The sequence below is a fragment of the Canis lupus genome, chromosome 31 (assembly GCF_048164855.1).
Source record: "Canis lupus baileyi chromosome 31, mCanLup2.hap1, whole genome shotgun sequence".
Lineage (NCBI taxonomy): Eukaryota > Metazoa > Chordata > Mammalia > Carnivora > Canidae > Canis > Canis lupus.
The window spans coordinates 17,817,596-17,837,936 of record NC_132868.1 but is presented as its reverse complement, the minus strand read 5'-3'; the positions used below and the strand labels follow the sequence as shown (position 1 = coordinate 17,837,936).

General features: G+C 40.4%; 1 protein-coding gene across 4 annotated transcripts in view; it reads left to right on the top strand.

Moving 5' to 3' along the window:
• MCF2L2 (MCF.2 cell line derived transforming sequence-like 2) overlaps positions 1 to 20,341 on the top strand; it is a 237,866-nt gene that overhangs the window by 112,305 nt on the left and 105,220 nt on the right. For all 4 annotated transcript variants that reach the window (XM_072807545.1, XM_072807546.1, XM_072807547.1 and 1 more), the window contains 3 exons: positions 5,618 to 5,809; positions 8,364 to 8,555; positions 15,556 to 15,733. In XM_072807545.1, coding sequence (XP_072663646.1) covers positions 5,618 to 5,809; positions 8,364 to 8,555; positions 15,556 to 15,733 — 562 coding nt within the window. The remainder of the gene's footprint in view (positions 1 to 5,617; positions 5,810 to 8,363; positions 8,556 to 15,555; positions 15,734 to 20,341) is intronic.

The window sequence follows — 20,341 nt, the reverse complement described above, 5'->3', positions numbered from 1 at the left end:
GCCCTCCTTCTGTTACCAGTGATAATTTGACAACTAAACTTTTTAGTGCTGTAGGCATGAGTAATCAGAAACATTTATCAAACAATGAAAAAAATTGATTTACATGTTTCTGATGACTATGTGTCTCAGATTCTCTAAGACAGTACCAATTTTATGTAATTTTAGGGTTTTTTACCAAGAGAAATCCTTATTAAATATAGATACTATGTATTTTCACTTATGTACATTCATGTATTAGGAAAAAAGCCTCAGCAAGCCCAGTCCTTATTTTTGGAGTTTGAAAAGTATGGTCGTGGCATACATATGAATGAAAGTAGCTACTGACCTTCCAGGAAGGTGTTCATTCATCACCAGGTATTCCTTGTGCTACATTCTGTGGATATGGTGGCAAGCCAGACAGTTAAAACTCTGCTGTCATACAGTTTACATTCTACTGGACAAAGAGATGAGTAAAAAGTAATCAAATAACTAACTAACTCTTTTTCAAATAAATGAATAAATCTTAAAAAAAAAATTAAATAGTGTGGCTGGATCTGCATCCACTTTCTCTCTTCTGCCCACCTCCTTGGACTTGAGATCTTTGGTACATACTTTAAAGATTGCTGACCAGAGCTAGGGGAGAAACCTATGGTCAAGGGATACAGGAATGCTCTGTGAACCCATGGTTGATCTTTCATAAGCAAAGTACCTGAACCAGGCAGACTGACTCACAGCAGATGACCTGCAGAGCCCATCCTGTGCCTTTATTTATCCACCCTATTTTTAATTTATTTTCTAAAGGATGCAGTAGATATATTTCCCTGCCTTTAGATGAACCAAACAAACTATCCTATCATAAGCAGGACCTTTTTAACATGTTTTCTTTTTTTTTTTTTAAGAGTTTATTTATTTATTCATGAGAGATACAGAGAGAGAGAGAGAAGCAGAGACCCAGACAGAGGGAGAAGCAGGCTCCGTGCAGGGAGCCTGATGTGGGACTCCATCCCGGGACTCCAGGATCACGCCCTGGGCCGAAGGCAGGTGCTAAACCACTGAGCCACCCAGGGATCCCTTTAACATGTTTTCTCTCAGATTTCTAAAAGGCAGTATTTCTTCAGATGATTTTAAAGGCTTGGCCACTTTACATTTGTCCTGTAAAGTGTTAAAGGATATCTGTTTAGAGTCCACCAAAACCTGCTTGGGTTTGTCCTTCACTCAGCATTCAGGGGTCACCTTTCCTCCCAGCATAGCCACTCATTGATATCGGGGTTGTTGCCAACTTCCTTATTCTGTATAGTGATATCATCCTCATGGGTAACCTCTGAGTCACCTCACTAACCAGATTTCTGCATGCTAATTGAGCCTGTTTTTTTTTTTTATCTTGTTCTGGTTTGATGGTCTAGCAATTTATTTATTTATTTTTATTATTTTTATTTTTATTTTTATTTTTATTTTTAATTTCAAATATCCCAAGCAGGCTCCACAACCTCAAGATCATGACCTGAGCTGAAATCAGGAATGGAGTGCTCAACTGATTGAACCATCCAGGCAGCCCTAGTTTAACAATCTTTTGTTTTAATAATCTTCTCATTTCTAATTCTGAGAAATAGTGATGGTTTCAGCCCCCACTCTTATTCTTTAAAAGCAGACTTTGCTGTTGAGATTTGGCTGTAAGACATGCTAGCTAGGGCCCTTGGTGATGGATCAGTAGAGAGCAGCTAAGGAACAGGCAGAGGAACCAACCTGATTTTACTCTTGACCTCTCCCCACAAGCCCAGGAGCCAGCAGTTACAGCATATGTCCAAGAAGACTTGGAACCCAGATCATTAACCTCCCAGGGATGTAATCTAGTAGGAGGGGCATGCCCTTTTTTTTTTTTTAATGGAAATTTTTAGACACACACAAAAAGTAGATCAACTAGTACAATTAACTCCCATGTGCATACTCAGTTTCCACAACCATTAACTTTCTGCCTTTCTTGTTTCATCTGGCCTCACTTCCCCACATGTGCATTCCATTCCTATGCCATTATCTGTGGGTTCATTCTGGGTTCCTTGACACAGAGCATCACCCTTCCTCATTGTTTTCTTTCACAGTAGACACTTGCATCTTTCATCTGTCATAGCAGTAGATTCTGGGGAAAAATAAGCTGTTATTACAATAAATAAGGATTTCTGAATTACGTGTTGCAACTTGACTATCCAGCCTTCTGGAATTTTCAGCATCAGAAAGGTGCCAGGCCAGCTTGTGATCCGAGCACCAGATTTCAGCCATTTCTTTCTCCTTATTTCTCTTTGACTTTTGTGGTTTTGTCACCTGATTTTCTTCAGCAGAAGCTGAAGACTAAGAAGCTGCAATTTGAAGGTTTTACAGTAAAGTTCTTTGCAGGTGCCTGAAGGATTTGATAGTCATGGCTGTGCAGCCATCATTTATAGCACATGCAAGGAGGCCAAGGGGGCTGAAAGGTGACAAGACACAGGCTTTAGAGCCAGACAGAACTGGATTCAAATCTCCACTCTAACAACTACCAGCTATGTGCCCTTAGTCCAGTTTCTTAGCCTTTCTGAACACATCCCTTCATCTGTAAAACTGATATTAATTGTTCCCTACTTCCTGTGAAGATGAAATGAGGTAAAGATTTCATGAGGACTAGAGGGTAATAGTCAGAACCTGGAAGCTATTATTAGTACCCTGAATGAGTGATCAGTTGAGTGATCTTCCAGCCATCCAGTGTGGCTTCTGAGTTACTGCTCATCTCTTCTCCAACATCTCAGTGTTTTAAGAACAGTTCTGAAGGCTGAAATGCTGCATGCCAAGTGAAGGGCACTTGGGAAATATTCTGTGGTGAAGTTCCCTGGGCCCAGAAATGTTGTGCTATTCTTAATAAATTTGGCAGCCAGACTTAAAAAAAAAAAAAAAAGAAGTCAACAGGTTTCCTTGCCAAGTTTTCATGCTTCTATATTTGACTAAAGTCAGACAGGTTTGATCAACCAAATGAGGCCTCTTAGCTCAGGCAGAACAGATTCTGCTGTTTTTCTCTGTGTGTTGATCAGAACCAGATTCTGAAGCCAGAGTACATGAGTTTGAAGCTTGGCTCTTCCCTTTCCTACCTGGGTCATTTTTGCCTCTACTTCTCTTTTATTGAACAGGTTCTATGTCAAATGGTTTGTTGCAAGGAGTAAAGGAAACAGTTTAAGCATTTGGAATGGTGCCTGGCATACAGAAAGCTCTCAGGGAATATTAACTGTTGTCATTAATGTCACAGAGGTAGTGGGACAAATTCTGTGCTACAGAATGTTTCTTAGGCTCAACCTGCAGTGACCAAGCAGGTCTAGTAAGAGCGTCACATTCATTGTTGTTTCATTTTGCAGATATTTGTTGATGTCCTACTATGCTAAGTCTTATTCTAAGTTATGAGGACACAGCAGTGAGGAAAACAGTGAAACATCACTGCCTAAGGAATTAGCATTCTAACCTTTTCTCAGGGATAGCAACCCGTGTACCTGGCCTTTGCTGGGCAGCCTGAATGCACTGGGCATTTATCCCTGAGTTCTTTTAAAATAGCTACTGCTTGATTTGTGTCACTTTATTCCCATATCATTACTCAGTTTTGTTTTGTACAACAATCATTTATTCCTAAGTACCTAGCTTGTACCATGGACATTTTAAGTTGAGTAAGAGCTGGTGCATGCTCACAAGGGTCTGCTGCATAGTGCAGGTGATAGACCAGCGATCACAATACAGGAAAGTACATGCTCTGATCAAGAAAGGGCACAGAGCATTAAGGGAGCACAGAAAAGGAGGATCAGGGTAAAATGGTGGAGTTAGAGAAAGCTTCCTGGAGAGGATGCACTCTGAAGGGTGATGTAGAGTTAGCTCCAGGGGAGTGTAGGTGCATCAGGAGGAGGTGGATAGAGATGTGGGGGTGGGGGTGGCGAGAGAAAGATGGGGCTTTCTAGGCAGAGGGAGCAAGTAGAGAAGGAAAGCTGCCTGAATCTTTGGAAAGCTATGAACAGGTCATTAGTTGGGTTATAGCAGAGGATTGAGGTGAGGAAAGGGGAGAAGGAAGAGGCTCAGGTATGAGCCAGGTGATGAAACGCCCTCTGTGCATTGCTCAGAAGTTTGAGCTTTTCTTTTTCTTGTTTTTTTTTTTTTTTTAAGATTTTATTTATTTATTCATTAGAGACACAGAGATATAGGCAGAGGGAGAAGCAGGCTCTCTACAAGAAGCCTGATGCGGGACTCTATCCCAGGACCCCGGGATCAGGACCCGAGCCAAAGGCAGACCCTCAACCACTGAGGCACCCAGGTGCCCCAGTTATATTAAATGTTTCTGCACTTCTTGGATGGCACTTTCTGAGTGAGCCTTCCTATACCCATCCCATTAAAATAGAAATTCCTCCACTCTCTACCTTCCTTTCCCTGTTTGATCTTTCTCCATAGTACTCATCACTAAGATATGATGTAATCTACACATCTAATTGTTTATTGCCTGGGTCTCCTATTAACATGTAAGCTTCATGAGGGCAGGGATTTCTGCTACTTTGTTTACCACCAAAACCCTAAGCACTTAGGACAGTATTTGGCATATGGGAGGTCCTCAGTAGTATGTGATAAGTGAATTAAGAACAGTTAAACATGGGGGTGCTTGGGTGGCTCAGTTGGTTAAGCATTTTCAGGTCATGATCTCAGGGTGGTGAGTGAGCCCCTTGTTGGGCTCCATGCTGGGCATGGAGCCTGCGTAGGATTCTCTTTCTCCCTCTCTTAAACAAACAAACAAACAAACAAACAAACAAACAAACAAACACAATGAGACGTCCACTTAAGTGTCTGCCTTTGCCTCTGGAATTCCAGGATCAAGTCCTGTATTGGGCTCCTGCATGGAAGCCTGCTTCTCCTCCCTCTGCCTGTGTCTCTGCCTCTCTCTGTGTCTCTCATGAATAAATAAAGTCTTTAAAAAAAAGGGGGGGTGGTAAACATGGCACATGTGGTTAGAACAAAGCAAGCCATGCAGAAAGAGGTAGGAAATATGGTTGCTGGACAGATGAAATCAGAGCAGACTGGGATCCTGTGAATTGCAGGAAGGGGTTTAGATAAACATTTCTTAAGTCTCATGATCCCCCATAGAGTTGTTCAAACCAGATCTTACTGATTTCTCAAATTCAGCTGACTCCACTCTCTCCTCAGCGCCACATGTCTGATCCTTTTTACTTTTCCATTTAGTTGACAGCAGAATTCAGAGTCTCCAGTTCTGGTCAGTATAACACTTCATGCTCTTCTGGCAAAAACTTATCACAGTTGTCATAGTTGAATTACTGGTATTATTTGTTTGATTATCTGAGCTCTCCATTAGGCTGAAAATCATAGCTTGTTAACACTATATCCTCAGTGCCTAGCCCAAAACTCAGCAGACACTTGAATGAGTGACTTGCTCTTCTTCAGAGTCCAGGTGACCCTAGACTAAGCTAGACTTCCTGGAGACCCTGGCCTGCCACAGAGTTTTCCCAGGTCCATGGTTGTGACTCGCAGCCTGAGATCCGACATCTCCCTAGGCTCCCTCCAGATTTTGAGCATGCAGTAGACAAATGTCAGCTTTACCATGACCTGGCTTCTGATGCTTGGCTATGGATGTTCACAGGAGCCCTTGGAAAAGGCCCAGCTGCTTGCAATAATTGGGGACCAGCTCATCCAAAGCCACCACTATGCAATGGATTCCATCAGACCGAGATGTGTAGAGCTCAGGCACCTCTGTGATGACTTCATCAATGAAAACAAGAAAAAACATGACATTTTACAAAAGTCTTTGGAGCTGCATAGACAGCTGGACAAGGTGAGCACAGTGAAGCCATGACCATGATGTTTGCTAAATTTTCTATAAAATGCTCTTAATCATATTCATCATCCCTGCCCCCACAAAATTGCTGAGAGGATAACATACTTCATGTGAAATAGTGCTTGAGAGGCATTAAAAACACTGTGCAGATTCTAGGTCATAGAAGTATTGGAGGTCAAAAGTACCCCCGCCATCCCACCATATCCCATTAGAATTAACAAATGGTCATTTTCCTTTATGTAGCCCTAGACTTAGAGTATGTTTTGACCTGGCCCTGTGGGACATTTCTTGGTTCCCCTTCAGGCAGAGAACCAAGCACTATATTTGCAAAGTGCTTCTCCTTATATGTAGTCATCAGATTATGAATCCTTTTGGAGACACTTAAGTAATAATGACCATTATACATTTCTACCATTTATTGAGCACTTACTATGTTCCTACCAGAAACATAATTATATCATCTATTTAATCCTCAAGACAACCTAGGATAAAGGTATTAATGACATTATTTTATGGAGACAGAAACTGATATTCAGCATTTGATACATGAGAACCAGTTTGCTATAATTGTAGACTCTCTAAGGTACCATTCTGGAGACTTAGATTCAGTAAGTCTAGGATGATGCCCAGGAATCAGTATTTTCACCAAGTTTCCGGGTGATTATGGTACAGGTGGTACAGGGATGACGCTGAAAAACTGTGGGATAAGTGATTCCTCATGACTACACCTGTGGTAAAAATAGGGAATTGAAGATGAAGTCAGGACTGCCAAATTCCAAACCCCAGGCTCCCTAGACTAGACAGCAAAACTATGCAGATGGCTCACAGGGAAGCGGCACAGCTTCTGGTGCCCTTCAGTGGTGATCTCTGAGACAGGTGCCTGGTCAGCAGGGGCATGACTTCTGGAGCCTTCCCTGTCAGCTATTTGCAGGCAGCATGTGGCTCATGGCCATGAGTCAGCATGCTCCAATCCTGTAGCTGTTTCTCTCTGATGGCTGGGGGCACACACCCAGGCTGTTTACATCATCCCAATGCCAAAAGGATTGTAATGTCAATAAAATACAACTGTTCCAGAAGCAAGTGGCTCAGGAGGGCCTGGTCCACAGACTGCTTTGTGTGTGAACTCTGCAGGATCAGCTGCTGTTTTCCTCACTCCATTTCTACTCCATAGTTAAATAGTCTAATGTTAGTGTGTGGAGTGTGTGTGTGTGTATGTGTGTGTGTATGTGTCCCTGCTCTGACTCTCTGGAAGACCCCAACTTAATGTTTTCTATGAATCTAGGCATGATGTTTCAAGAGAAAGTTTTCATAGTGTATGTCAAAGCATGATTTGCATTATTTTGAAAATCCAAAAATGTAGGAAGGAGGAGAAGGAAAAGAGTTAGTTATGGACACCTACACATCCATTCCCCTCCTCATCCCCACATGGTGGTAATCATTAATGTTTAAATATCTTTATTATGTTTTGTTATCGTCAAAGTAGTACACATTTAGTATAAGGAATTTAAGGAAAAAATAAAAACAAATGTAAATTGGCTATAATTTTCCCCCTTAGAGATAACTACTTTGGAGTGCTTTGTTTTGCTCTTTTCCCCCTGGATAGTTATTTTACATAGCTCTTCAGGTCACATGGTAAATGGAAATACAGATATACTTGCACTAGCAGCTTCTTTCCACATAAATATTCAGGCAGCACAAGGGCCCCTATCTTTCTGTTTAATCTTTTAAAAATTGAAATGTTAGAATTCATCACCTATTTGACTTCATCCCAGCATTCTGGAAAATTTGAGTATTGCTGTCCTGAGTTATAAAGCTTTGCATTCTTGGATGCTTCCCTAGGAAGGACAAATGCCAGTAAATGCAAATGTGGACAGAGGAAAGTAGTGTTTTTGTTAAAAAAAACAGGGATCCCTGGGTGGCGCAGCGGTTTAGCGCCTGCCTTTGGCCCAGGGCGCGATCCTGGAGACCCGGGATCGAATCCCACGTCGGGCTCCCGGTGCATGGAGCCTGCTTCTCCCTCTGCCTATGTCTCTGCCTCTCTCTAGCTCTCTCTCTGTGTAACTATCGTAAATAAAAAAAAAAAAAAAAAAAATTCCCTCCCCTAGGAAGACATGTACAGGCCAGGTCTAATGCCTTGTCAACATATGCTCTTATAATCAATTAGGACACAAGATGAGTGGCCTAGAAGGCAAACTCCAAAAGTCATTAGTTACATTTCTCAATGGTTAGACCAAACCTAAGAATACGTAACTTTTCCTCCTTTGGAGATGTAGCAATTACTGTCAGTGTAAAAGAGAAGAACGTTTATACAATTCTTTTTACTGACTAGTTGACTTCCTGAGAAATGGACAGATGTAAAATTAGTTTGGGTTTGTCCACCTTATAGTTGTATTGACAGTGGTTAGACCTATGAACTTTATTCTGTCCCAGAACAATTTTCCATTGCTTCAGGATCCTTCTAGACCACATATGAGCTCAGACCTCCTTGATGGTTGTGGTGGCTGAGTTGTGGTCAGGCTGATTACATAGAGCACTGTGTTTCTTTTGAAAGGTCAGCCAGTGGTGTGAAACAGGAATCTACCTTTTGGCTTCCCAAGCTGTAGACAAGTGCCAGTCACGAGAGGGGGTTGACGTTGCCTTGAATGACATCGAGGCATTCCTGAGTACGGCGAAGGAGTACCAGTTGCCCAGCCACATGGAATTTTACAGCCAGTTTGAGTTGATACTCACCATTGATGTAAAGGTAATATTTCTGGGTTATTTTCATCTTGCAGTTAGAAAGCGTTGGGGGACCTTTTGCCTGTTACGTAAGAAAATCTGTATTGAGCAGGCTCACCGGTTCCAGAATTCTCAGGTGGCATCTTAGACTCTTGGTTTGTGCTTCCTGGCAAACTGACCCTTTGTGATCTCACCCAAATACCACCTTCAGTCATTCATTTCTCTCCAAATACTCATGAGCATCTCTGGTGTATCATGCATTGTGCTGAGGACACAGCAATGAGAAGAAATAAGACATGGTTCCATACCTGATGAAACTTAGTGGGAGAGGCTAGCATTAATAAATGTCAAACACAAAACATAAGAATATGTACAAGCTGAGATAAGTGGTCTGGAGGAGAGATTTAGGATCCTGCTGGGTATGTGACAGAAGAACTTGGCCTAGACTGGGAATCACTTGAGCCAAGGCTTGGAGAATGAGTAGAGATAATGGGGGAGCCTTTCCAGACCAGAGGTAATAGCATGTGCAGAGGACACAGGGCTGGAGGGAAGCTGGCACAAGTGCAGAACCCAAAGGTCAGGATGGCTGGAATACAGAGAGCAAAGGGAGGGTGTTTGGGGTGATATAAGAGAGAGGCAGATGAAGCAAGGCTCTGTGGGCCATATTAGGGAGTCTGGTCTTTATTCTAAGAGCAGTGGGAAGCCACTGAAGGATTTAAGCAGGGGAATAACTTGATTGGATTTGCATTTTGAGAGGAGCATTCTGTTATGAAATCAGAAGAATTATGTATAGTACACCTTCCTCTGAGATTCACATCACCTTGTATGTATCTTTCCTATAGGACCTTATTCTTTTGAGTCACGGAATCTAATTCACATTCTTTCAGGGTGCACTTGTGCCAGCTTACCTCTAGCCCTGTGTCCTCTGCACATGCCATTACTTTTGGTCTAGAAAGTCTCCCCCATTATCTCTACTCATTCTCCAGGTCTTGGCTCAAGTGATCCCCAGTATAGGGAGCATACTCAAAGTGATTGAAGGAGTTTGATGCAGGCACTTTTTACAAAGATTTGGACAGGATTTGGGGAACCCAGTAGGGATGGTGAAGGTCCCTGGGGCTAACAAGAAACAGAAAGTAGTTACCAGCCTCAAGGCAAAGGAGATCCCAGGAAGCCTCAAAGGCCTCAAAGACAAAAGAGATCCCAGGAAGCACTATAGCTGTGACTGTGAAAGATGCTTTAAGAGCTATGGCCTTGGGCAGAGGGATGAGACCACCAATGGGGAAATATATATCCCAACTGTCCTTGCTCCCTGTCTTGAATTTCCTGGTGGTGCTACCCATTGGCCAAACCAATTAAAAACCCATAGGCATGTGAGCCTACTCAACAGAGTCTTTAGAGGTCAGCTTCCTGGGACACAGAGCAGGGAAAAGAAGATGTAGTAGGGCAACTAATGGGGAATATCCAGCATATATAACTTTTATAGTTAGTTTTTATGGGATACCCTGAAGTCCATCCATGGATTCAGGCTAAGAGCCTTTGCTGTAATATGTTATATACCATACTGCATTCTACTTATTTACTTAAATGTCTGTCGTGCTTATTATACTGGGAACTCCTGAAGTGCAGGAGCTTTATCCATCTCTGTATCCCTGTGCCTAACCTTTGCCTGGTGTCCAATCCGTATTTGTTGAGCAAGTGGCGGGCAGGTGGCAGAGTGGGTCAAGTACAGTGGGGGCAGCTCAGTGTGGAGTTGTACCTTAATGATGTTCTTTCTCTGAAGCCTTTTGGTGGTAAGGTATGAACATGGTAAGGGGTGGGGGATGGATAGGCAGACACCTTCTCGCAACACAAGGACCCTCTGCTTCCTTGCAGAAGGAAGAAAGAGAAGCCCCATCTGGTGTAGGTTCTACACTGCAGACCTGGTATTGGTAGCTCCAGGTCAGATTCCTATGGCAGAATAGTCTCACCTAGCTCCAACTCCATTAGCTGCTCAAATTAGTGTATTCAGTCAACCAGGGAGATTTGTGGCCACAGCTGCTGTTCTGGCCAACTTCAGCAAAATTCCTAGCCATACCACCTACCAGGAAATGAATAAAACTTCATATACCATCTTGGAAAACAGGCAGAAATATAGGGAAAGGAGAGGATTATAAGATAAATAATTTTTTAAATTCTATATGTCAAATGAATCAAACTATCCCCAGAGCCCATCTTTTGATGGGTTTGAAGTAAAATTTTAGGTTATAAGATTTAAATATCCTGTTGTATCAGAGAAAGTTCTATCCACTGAGGAGTAATGACTTTGTTGTCAAAACTAGTACTCTACACATATAGAAATATTCCTAGATACATGTTAATGTAGATATGGTACAGACACATGTACCTTTTTATTTTGACAGTTGAAATAGTCTAGAAGCAATGAGACTTCCAGTGTCAACGAGCACACCTACCCCTAAGATCTTGGTGTCTAATACCATTCTTCAATAAAAGAGACCTGAGCTCCTTGGAGAAATGGCTGATTCTAGGGCTGGGACAGGGAATATACAAGATGATCCTAGAGCATCTTGTAGTAGCAGAAGGAACTATTAAAAACAAAACAACAAACCACAGTGATGGGACATAGGTGGCAATTGAAAAGAACTCCCCATGGCCAATAATAGAACAATTTGAATAAATATATATGATACAAATAAATGATGGAATAAATAAATGGGGCAGAAGAAACTAACCTCCCATGTAGAAGAATTCTAAATTATTTATGTAGATACTTTGCCCTCAAGGAGATAGAGCAAATTCCCCAACCCTTAAATATGGGGCTGTACATAGTGGCTCACTTTGTCAGTACAGGGAGGGAGAGACAAAAAGTGATGTTATAGTGAAGTGACTTTACACATACGACCTCAGCCAGGTGACCAAGGTCAACAACATCAACAGTGTTGTCATGCAGATATGATGTACCCTTGATATGATGGGATGGACATGGCACTTTACTTCCATGGTCTTACACCCCCCAACTCATAGCTCCAGTCCAATCATGAGAAAAACGTCAGATAAATTCCAGCTGAGGGGCATGCTACAAAATATATGACCAATACTCCTCAAAATAGTCAAGATCATCAAAAACCAGGAAAAGCTAAGAAACTGCCACAGCCAAGAAGAGCCTAAGAAGTTATGGCAACTACATATAATTTGGGATCTTGGAGTGGCCCCTGGCAGAAAAAGTATATTAGATAAGACTAAGGAAATCTAACTAAAATATGGACTTTATTTAATAATAATAATAATAATAATAATAATTTATTTTTATAATAAAATAACATATCAATATTGTTTTATTATTTGTGAGAAATGTACCATACTAATGTAAACTGTTAAGATAGGGGAAACTGGGTAGTCTATATGGGAATTCTCTGTACTATTTTATAATTTTTTCTGTAATTCTAAAACTATTTGAGAAAATAAAATTTATTTCTAAAACACTGATACTCTATGTCTAAATAATTGAATTTGTTATATTTAAGAAAAGTGATTATCAAAACTACATCTACAATTAAACTTTTGTTCTTATAGCAGCCACCCTGTCTAAGTCTTTTCAAGTGCTTTTCTGCAATATATTGCTACTGTGCTACCCTCTTAGTGCTGCTGTTTTGATTTTTTCTCCTTTGTCCACTTTCACCACCCAGTCTAGAAAATAAAACAATCACAGTAACAAATAGCAAGATTCAATTATTTAAGTATTCACTGGGAACCTAGTTTGTGCTTTATTTGTATTCTAGGAGTACAATAATGAAGGTCACTATCTCTATAATGAAGGTGCTAGCAGTTTATTTATTTATTTATTTATTTATTTATTTATTTATTTACTTACTTACTTAATTTTTTTTAGGTGCTAGCAGTTTAGTGGAAGACAAACATGTCCTCAGTAACTGCCTGTTGTCCAAGAGCATATGGAATGGAAGGGACAGTGGGGCACATAGGGGAGGCAAAGGTCAGCTCAGCCTGGGGAGGTCAGGGTGTTCTTAAGAGAAATTGCCTAAATTTGGCCTAGAAGATTGGGTAGGAGTTTTTAAGTGAGACAAAGCAGAGGGAGGGAACCTCAGCAGAAGGCAAGGAGGTGAGAGGGCAGACTAGAAATAAGAATGTTCCCATAATTGCATAGCTGGAGGCTGGAGTGAGAAGTAGGGACAAGTGGAGGTTAGACTAGAGGGAAGTCAGGGTTGGTTGATGAAAGATCCAGTGTTTTCTGACGAGTCTGGACTTTATCCCAGCAGGGCATTTAAAGATAGAAGTTATATGATCAGGTTTACATCCTGGAAAGATAATTCTGATTGTGGTATGGATAATGGCTTTGCAAGTAAAAAGAGGAAAGAGAAGAAGAGGGGATGCAGTTGTATATCTTGCACCAACTCCTCCTTCATCTGAGTTTAGATTTAGGGTCTCTTCTGACCACCTCACCATTTCCAAGGTTCACCCTGGGATCTTAAGAGGGAGATGCAAGAAAGCAAAGGTGATTCAAGTCCTGCCCAGTCCAAGTGGTGAGTCACAGGGCTCCAGCATGTGGCACTGACCTCACATCAGGGTTTACACCATACAAAACCAATTTGACAGACATCCTTTCAGTCAGATTTCTTGATATTTGTGCAGCAGTTAACACCTATGACTCCGTTTTCTCAAGCTTATAACTGAGCTGGCCACCGAGTGTCATCACCATCCCCCCAGAAATACAAATTGGCATTGCTATCACTCTGACATAAGGGGATTTGGTTTCATTTGGGATCTGGACCATAGCTGTCCACTGTACACCTGAGCTTCCTGAGGCCAGAGACACATTCTCTGAAGAGACCTTTTAAACACAAGCTCCACCTTAATCTAGATCACGGGTCTGCAAATGATAGTGTGTGGACCAAAGCTGCTTGCCATTGACTTTTATAAATAAAGTTTTATCAGAACACAGCCACACTCATTCATTTATGTGTTATACATTATATATGACTACTTTTGTGCTACAGCATCAGAGGGCAGTAGTTGTAATAGACTAGATGGTCTGCAAAACCTGAAATATTTACTGTTTGGCCCTTTACAGAAAAATTTTGCTGACCCCTAGTCCAGACCAACACTGTTCAATAGAAACATAATGCAAGCTGTACATATGACTTAAGATTTTCTAGTAGCCAGGGATCCCTGGGTGGCGCAGCGGTTTGGCACCTGCCTTTGGCCCAGGGCGCAATCCTGGAGACCCGGGATTGAGTCCCACGTCGGGCTCCCGGTGCATGGAGCCTGCTTCTCCCTCTGCCTGTGTCTCTGCCTCTCTCTCTCTCTCTGTGTGTGACTATCATAAATAAAATTAAATAAATAAATAAATAAATAAATAAATAAATAAATAATTTAAAAAAAGATTTTCTAGTAGCCATATTTAAAAAAGTGAAAAGAAACAAGTGAAATAAATTTTTATAATGTTTAATTTAACCAATATCCAAAATACTGTTTAAATTTATAATCAATATCAAAAATTATTATTTACATTATTTTTTATTCTAAGTCCTCAAAATCTAGTGTGTATTTTACACTCATGGCACAACTCAATTCAGACAAGCTGCATTTTAGGTGTCAGTAGCCTCAAGTGGCGAGTGGTTATTGTATCAGACTGTCCAGGTCTGTACTCTTGACTCTATAAGGTCTGAGACTAGCACTAGATCTTGGAGTAGAGGTCAGCCTTGATAGGATCCTCTGTAACTGTAGAGGAACAGTTATCCCATAACTGACATGGTATTTCTCCCTCAGGGCAATTGGCTCTTTCCCTCAGAAGATGGCCCATCATAAAAAAGACAAGTATACTTTTCTAGTTGCAAAATGTGGCAACCTCCCTGAGTGTGTGCTGCTGAGCCTGTACTTTCAGAATTAGGCAACCTCAGAGCACCCTATATGGCTTGTGGTGGTTGAGCTCTTCTAATTTTGGATCCTTTCTTTGGTGGCTAAAATCCAGGAGACGGATGTTAAATGTGAGATGTCTGACATCCGTCAGAGTTGGCATGACAAAGAAAAGACTACCCACTTCCCTTGACCCAATAGAGGTATAGGGATATCATGCTGGAAGCAAGGACAGAAGAAACATATTCAGCTGAATTTAGGCCTTGGCGAAACTCAGAGATTTTTTGTTTTGTTTTGCTTTTTTTTTTTTTTTTAGATTTTATTTATTTATTTGAGAGAGAGACAGAGGTAGTGAGTAAGTGGGGAGGGGAGGGAGAAGCAGGTTTTTCCCTGAGCTGGGAGCCCAACATGGGGCTCCATCCCAGGGTCCTGGAATCAGGGCCTGAGCCAAAGGCAGATGCTCAACTGACTAAGCCTCTCAGATGCCCCTACAGGGCTTATTTCTTACTCTCTTAAATCTCTGCCTTAGAACATATGATCAGTTAGGGGAATGTCTGTGAGTTTCATCTTTCCCTTGGTATTTTTTTAGTTTACTTCTTTACTACTTATGTATAGGGAAGGGGGTCTCACAGAATAAAATTTAAATGTTTACCCTTCGGTATTTGGGGTTCCCTGAATCGTGCCTCAGGATGTAGGCAACTCTTTCCTCCAGAACCCTTAAACTGTTTTCTGCAACAGAACCTTTATTCAGGGCACACCTCTTATTTTGAAATCCTCCTGTTTTGTAAAGTAGCCTGATGTTCTTTATTCATAGTCTGTGGCATCCTCTTCTACTATTAATGGACATAGCTTCATGAACATTTATCTGCTCAATATATATTTACTGAGCACCGCTCTGTGCTAGGCAGTGTTCTAGGCATGGAGATACAGTACTGAAAAGGAAAGGATATGATCATTATCTATCAGGTGAGAGATGCAAACTCTCAGAATCACAATACTGGTGCAGGGTGAATTGTGCCAGGACTTGCATATGGATGGAAGGGTCACCTGAAGGAAGTGAGGCTGGGGGAGGAGGGGAAGATGGGAGTAAGAGAATGCTTCATGTCCTCAGGGCCTGTGCAGAGTGACCTGGTCATGTTTTCCTTTTGTTCCTGTAGGCCAAAGCCCAGGAAGTACTGCAGAAGCTGTGCGATGTACAGGAAATATTTCACAAGAGGCAAATGAGTTTGATGAAACTGGCAGCCAGACAGACTCGCCCAGTGCAACCTGTGGCCCCTCATCCTGAGTCCTCCCCAAAATGGATGTCACCAAAAACCAGCCAGCCCTTCACCTTGGGTAGGTTATTTGGGGAAGGAAGCTTTGTGCTCTTATGTTTCATAATGCTTATTAGGGTTGAGACTGTAGGTGTTGTCACAAATATTATTTAAAATAAATTATAGATATGGATAGTACAGGCATTGCAGACTTTATAGAGTTAGGTAAAATTAAGTGCCTGTGTACAAGGAGATGCTCATAGTCTAGAAGATGAATAATATAAATGTGCAAATAACATCAGTATGAAATAGACTCCACTAAGGACCTTTAAAATGCTCACAAGATTCTATTAGCAGTCCATGTAAAGTTGGTTCTTTGTAAAGATAAAACAATAGATAGGTCCTTACACCAGTCTTGTATGGTCTTGATTACAATAACTTATTAGTAAGCCTTGAGATCGGGTAGTATAAGTCATATGTGTTTTTTTCCAGATTATTTTGACTATTTTCATTTCCATATAAATTTTAGATTCACTTTTCAATTTCTGCTGACATTATGATGGAGGTTGAACTGAATTTTTAGGTCAATTTGGGGAAAACTGTTATCATACCAATATTGAGTTTCAATCCATAGATGTTATAATTCTTCATTTATTTAGATCTTGAAAGACTTTATTTATTTGAGAGAGAGAGAGACAGAGATAGTGAGAGAGAGCATGAGTGGGGAAAAGAGGGAAAAGCAAGGCTTTTTGCTGAGCAGGGAGCCCAACGTGGGCCTGGAGCCCAACGTGGGCCTCGATCCCAGGGTCCTGGGATATATACTTGGCACTATAGTTATTTTTTGGTTTTGGTTTTTGTTTGCTCTTTTTTTGAGTTTTTATTTAAGTTCCAGTTAGTTAACATACAGTGTAATATTAGTTTCAGGTGTACGAGATAGTGATTGGATACTTCCATACTTCACCCAGTGCTCATCAGGACAAGTACACTTCTTAATCCCCATCACCTGTTGAACCCAGCTGTGCCCCCCTCCCCCCACCGCACCCCCATACCTCCCCTCTGGTGATCATTAGTTTATTCTCTATAGTTTGAGTGTGTTACTTGGTTTGCCTCTCTCTTTTATCCCTTTGCTCATTTTTTTCTTTCTTAAATTTCACATGAGTGAAGTGATATGGTATTTGGCAATATACTATACTGGTTTGAGTGTAGAGATCTTAGATATTTCATGGTTTTTTTTGTAACTGTATAGTAAATATGATTTACCATATTTAACTATAAATAGGAATATATTTTTGAATAAAGTATAATCAGGTCATCTTTCTGTTTCAGTCTTTATGCTTTTTCCGCCCTTGCCTTATTATAATGTTGAGACCTCCAGTACGGTGTTGAATAGAAGTGGTGAGAGCAGACATCTTTATCCTTTTCACAATGTTAAGGCAAAGAGTTCCTTTTCTACCTTAAAATATGATATTAACAGTAAGTTTTTCACAGACACCTTTTATCAGGTTGAGAAAGTTCCCTTCTCTTCCTAGTTTGAGGAGAGTTTTCATCAAGAATGATTGTTGACTTTCAGATGCTCTTCATGGTGCGTATATTGAAATGATCATATAATTTTCTCCTTTATTTGTTAATATGGTGGATTACATGATTTATTTTCAAATGTTAAAACAATTTTACATTCCTGGGATAAACTGCTCTTGGATATGTTATATATGTTATTTGTTACTCCGTTATTTGAAACTGCTATTAAGCACATATATGTTCATAATTGTTATATCTTCCAGATACACTGGCTCTTTTATAATTAGGAAACATCTCTTCTTCTCTCCTTATATTTAGTAATACTCTTTGTCCTGAAGTCTATTTTGTCTGCTATTAATATAGCACTCCAGCTTTCTTATGCTTAGTATTTGCATAATATATTTTTTCCATTCTTCTATTGTTTTTAAAGTATAGCTCTTGTAAGCAGCATATAATTGGGCCTTGACTTTTTTTGGGGGGGTGGGGGATTGACTTTTTAATACAGTCTGTTAACCTCTACCTTCTGATTGGAGTATTTTTCCATTTACTTACAATGTGATTGTTGATATAGTTGGATTTAGAGCTACAATTTTGTTACTTGTTATTTATTTTCTCATTTTCCCCTTTCTGTTCCTCCTTTCCTACCTTTTTTTGGGTTAGCAATTTTTTTTAGTGTTCTGTTTTAATCCCTTATTGGCTTTTTAGCATACCTCTTTGCATTGCTTTTCTCAGATATATGCTCAGATATAACTCAGTATTTTTTTTGTTTTATGTAAATAGTCTTTTACATCTACTCCCTTATTCAGTCATTTCCAGTATTCTTTTTATTCCTTATTGTAGATCTGAATCATCACTTTGTGTCATTCTCTTTAGGGTAAAGAACTTCCTATGCATTTCTTGTTGTGTAGATCTGTTGGAAACAAATTCTTTTGGTTTTTATTTATCTGAAAATTATGGAGTCTTTTGGTAATTCTCCATTTCATATGGTTGACAGTCCCCTGTCTCCCATTACACATTCCACTTTTTAGAATCAAGCTTTGATAATAGTTTAGTACATTTCTTTTTTGAATTTTCTATGTGCACACACACACACACACAGACACACTCAATACACTTATGCACACATCCTGCTCACACATACAAACAGACATTCACACACAGAGAAATCTTTTTGGATGGCTAGAGATAGGACCTGGTTCTCCTAAATTCTTATTTAGAGATCCTTTCCAAAACTAAATTGTGTTCATTTCTGTGATTTTTCCTCTGTCATTGTTTTAAGGGATATATGTTTGTTACAAGTAAATAAAGCCGGAATAATAGCTTGTTTCTCATTTTTTTTTTCAAATACAATATCTCATCATGGATAATGACCCTTCTAGCATAAGTAGATCTTTGTCGTGTCTGAATGGGTATCATTGTCTTTGGCCAGACATCTTGCTCATTTTGCAGAACAATTCTGCACTTTTGCTTTGGATAGTAACTGCTGAGTGTGGATTCAGGCAAGTCACTAACAAGATTTTCAAACACATTTATCTGATTCCTCCTTAGTAACTGAGTCTGTTCCAGGACAAACCATTATATTTCACAGTGCAAGTAGCATGAGGGAGCTGGAATCTTGGCTCTGACTCTTGTTAGCTGGGTGCCTTGGGTACAGCATTTAACCTAACATTTATAAAGAATGTGAAAAATTCTTTTGTGGCTATAATAGCTAAAATGTACTGTTTACCATGATCTAAACACTGCATATATTAACTCATTAAGCCTCATAACAACCCTATACTAGAGGCTTTCTCATTATTCCACACTTTACCGATGAAGAAACTAAGGCACAGAGATTACTCTGATAATAATGAGTCTTGTACATGAAAGAGCAAGACTCAAATGCTGGCAATGTGGCTCCTTGCCCCTGCCTTCAACTTCTCTGTTGTACTTACAGTGGGAAGGGTGGTGCTTCTCAGTCGTGGGTGTTGCCAATTAAAATGTATGCACTTCTAGCATCCAGTTATTATGCCTGCAATCACTCAGTTTAAAGGGATCCTGCAGAGAGTGAGGAGCTCAAAGGATTGTTCACTGTTATGAAGTAGCTTCAGTGGTCATATAACCAAGAACAGCAAACAGTGTATTTCACTACAGATTGCAATAATATCAATGAAAAACTTCCATAGAAAGCCCCAGCTGATTCCAGTTGACTCACAGAACCTGAAGGTTGGGAGGAATCTCTGGAGGCCACAGTTCATCACAGATAAGAATCAGTGTGATATATTGGGGGCATTAGGTGGATGGCATTTTGGAACGTAGAAATTACTTATTAGCCTCGCAGCAATCATGCCCAATGCAGCCCTCTGATAATGCTGGGTTAGAAAGCCTCAGGGCCTAACCAGGGCTTCACTTCCCCAAGTCCCATTCTTAAAGCCGAATGCCTAAAGAGGGGATATCTCCCAGGTGTCCTATGAGCTCTGTGGAAAGGAAGGGAGGGTGACAGACAGGGAAGAGAGCAAGAGCAAGACAGCCCAGTTCCATCTTGACTCAGCTAATTCATTCTTTACATAGTTGTCTCATCCACTAATATATGTGGTTCCATAATCCAGCTGTTAGATTAGCAACAATTCCTGGCTGGGGCTGGCATAGACATTCTCTTGTATATCATAGTATGATTATGTGAGTGTGTGGGGGGATGGGTTTCATGAGTGTGTGTATGTGGAGAGAGAAAGAGGAAGAGAACTCTTTAAGGAAATGGTTGTGTTTAAGTGGTAAGATTTTAGCATTTTTTAAGTTGTCTGTAATAAGGACAAATTACTTGTATAGTATAAAATATATATATGTCCAATAAATGTGGTATCTAGAATTGAATCTGGTTTTCTAATCCAAGAGCAACATCAACTGCAGTATTATATGGTACAAAGATAAATGCTAAAGCAGCAGTACAGAAAATAATCCATGAAGTTTGAATGTCAAGGAAGACTTCATGAAGAAAAGTGACCTTTTCGCTGAGCCTTAAAAATGGGAATGATGGAAATTCTCTTGTTTTAACCACATTACATTTACTGATTTGTTGTAGTTTGGTGTTTTTTGTAGTGGTCTGTGTGACTTTTGTCTCTTTGGATCAAATGTTAAATGCCTGGGGTCAAGGGCTATTTCTTTTCTGCATCTCTCCTTCCCCTGCAATTTCATC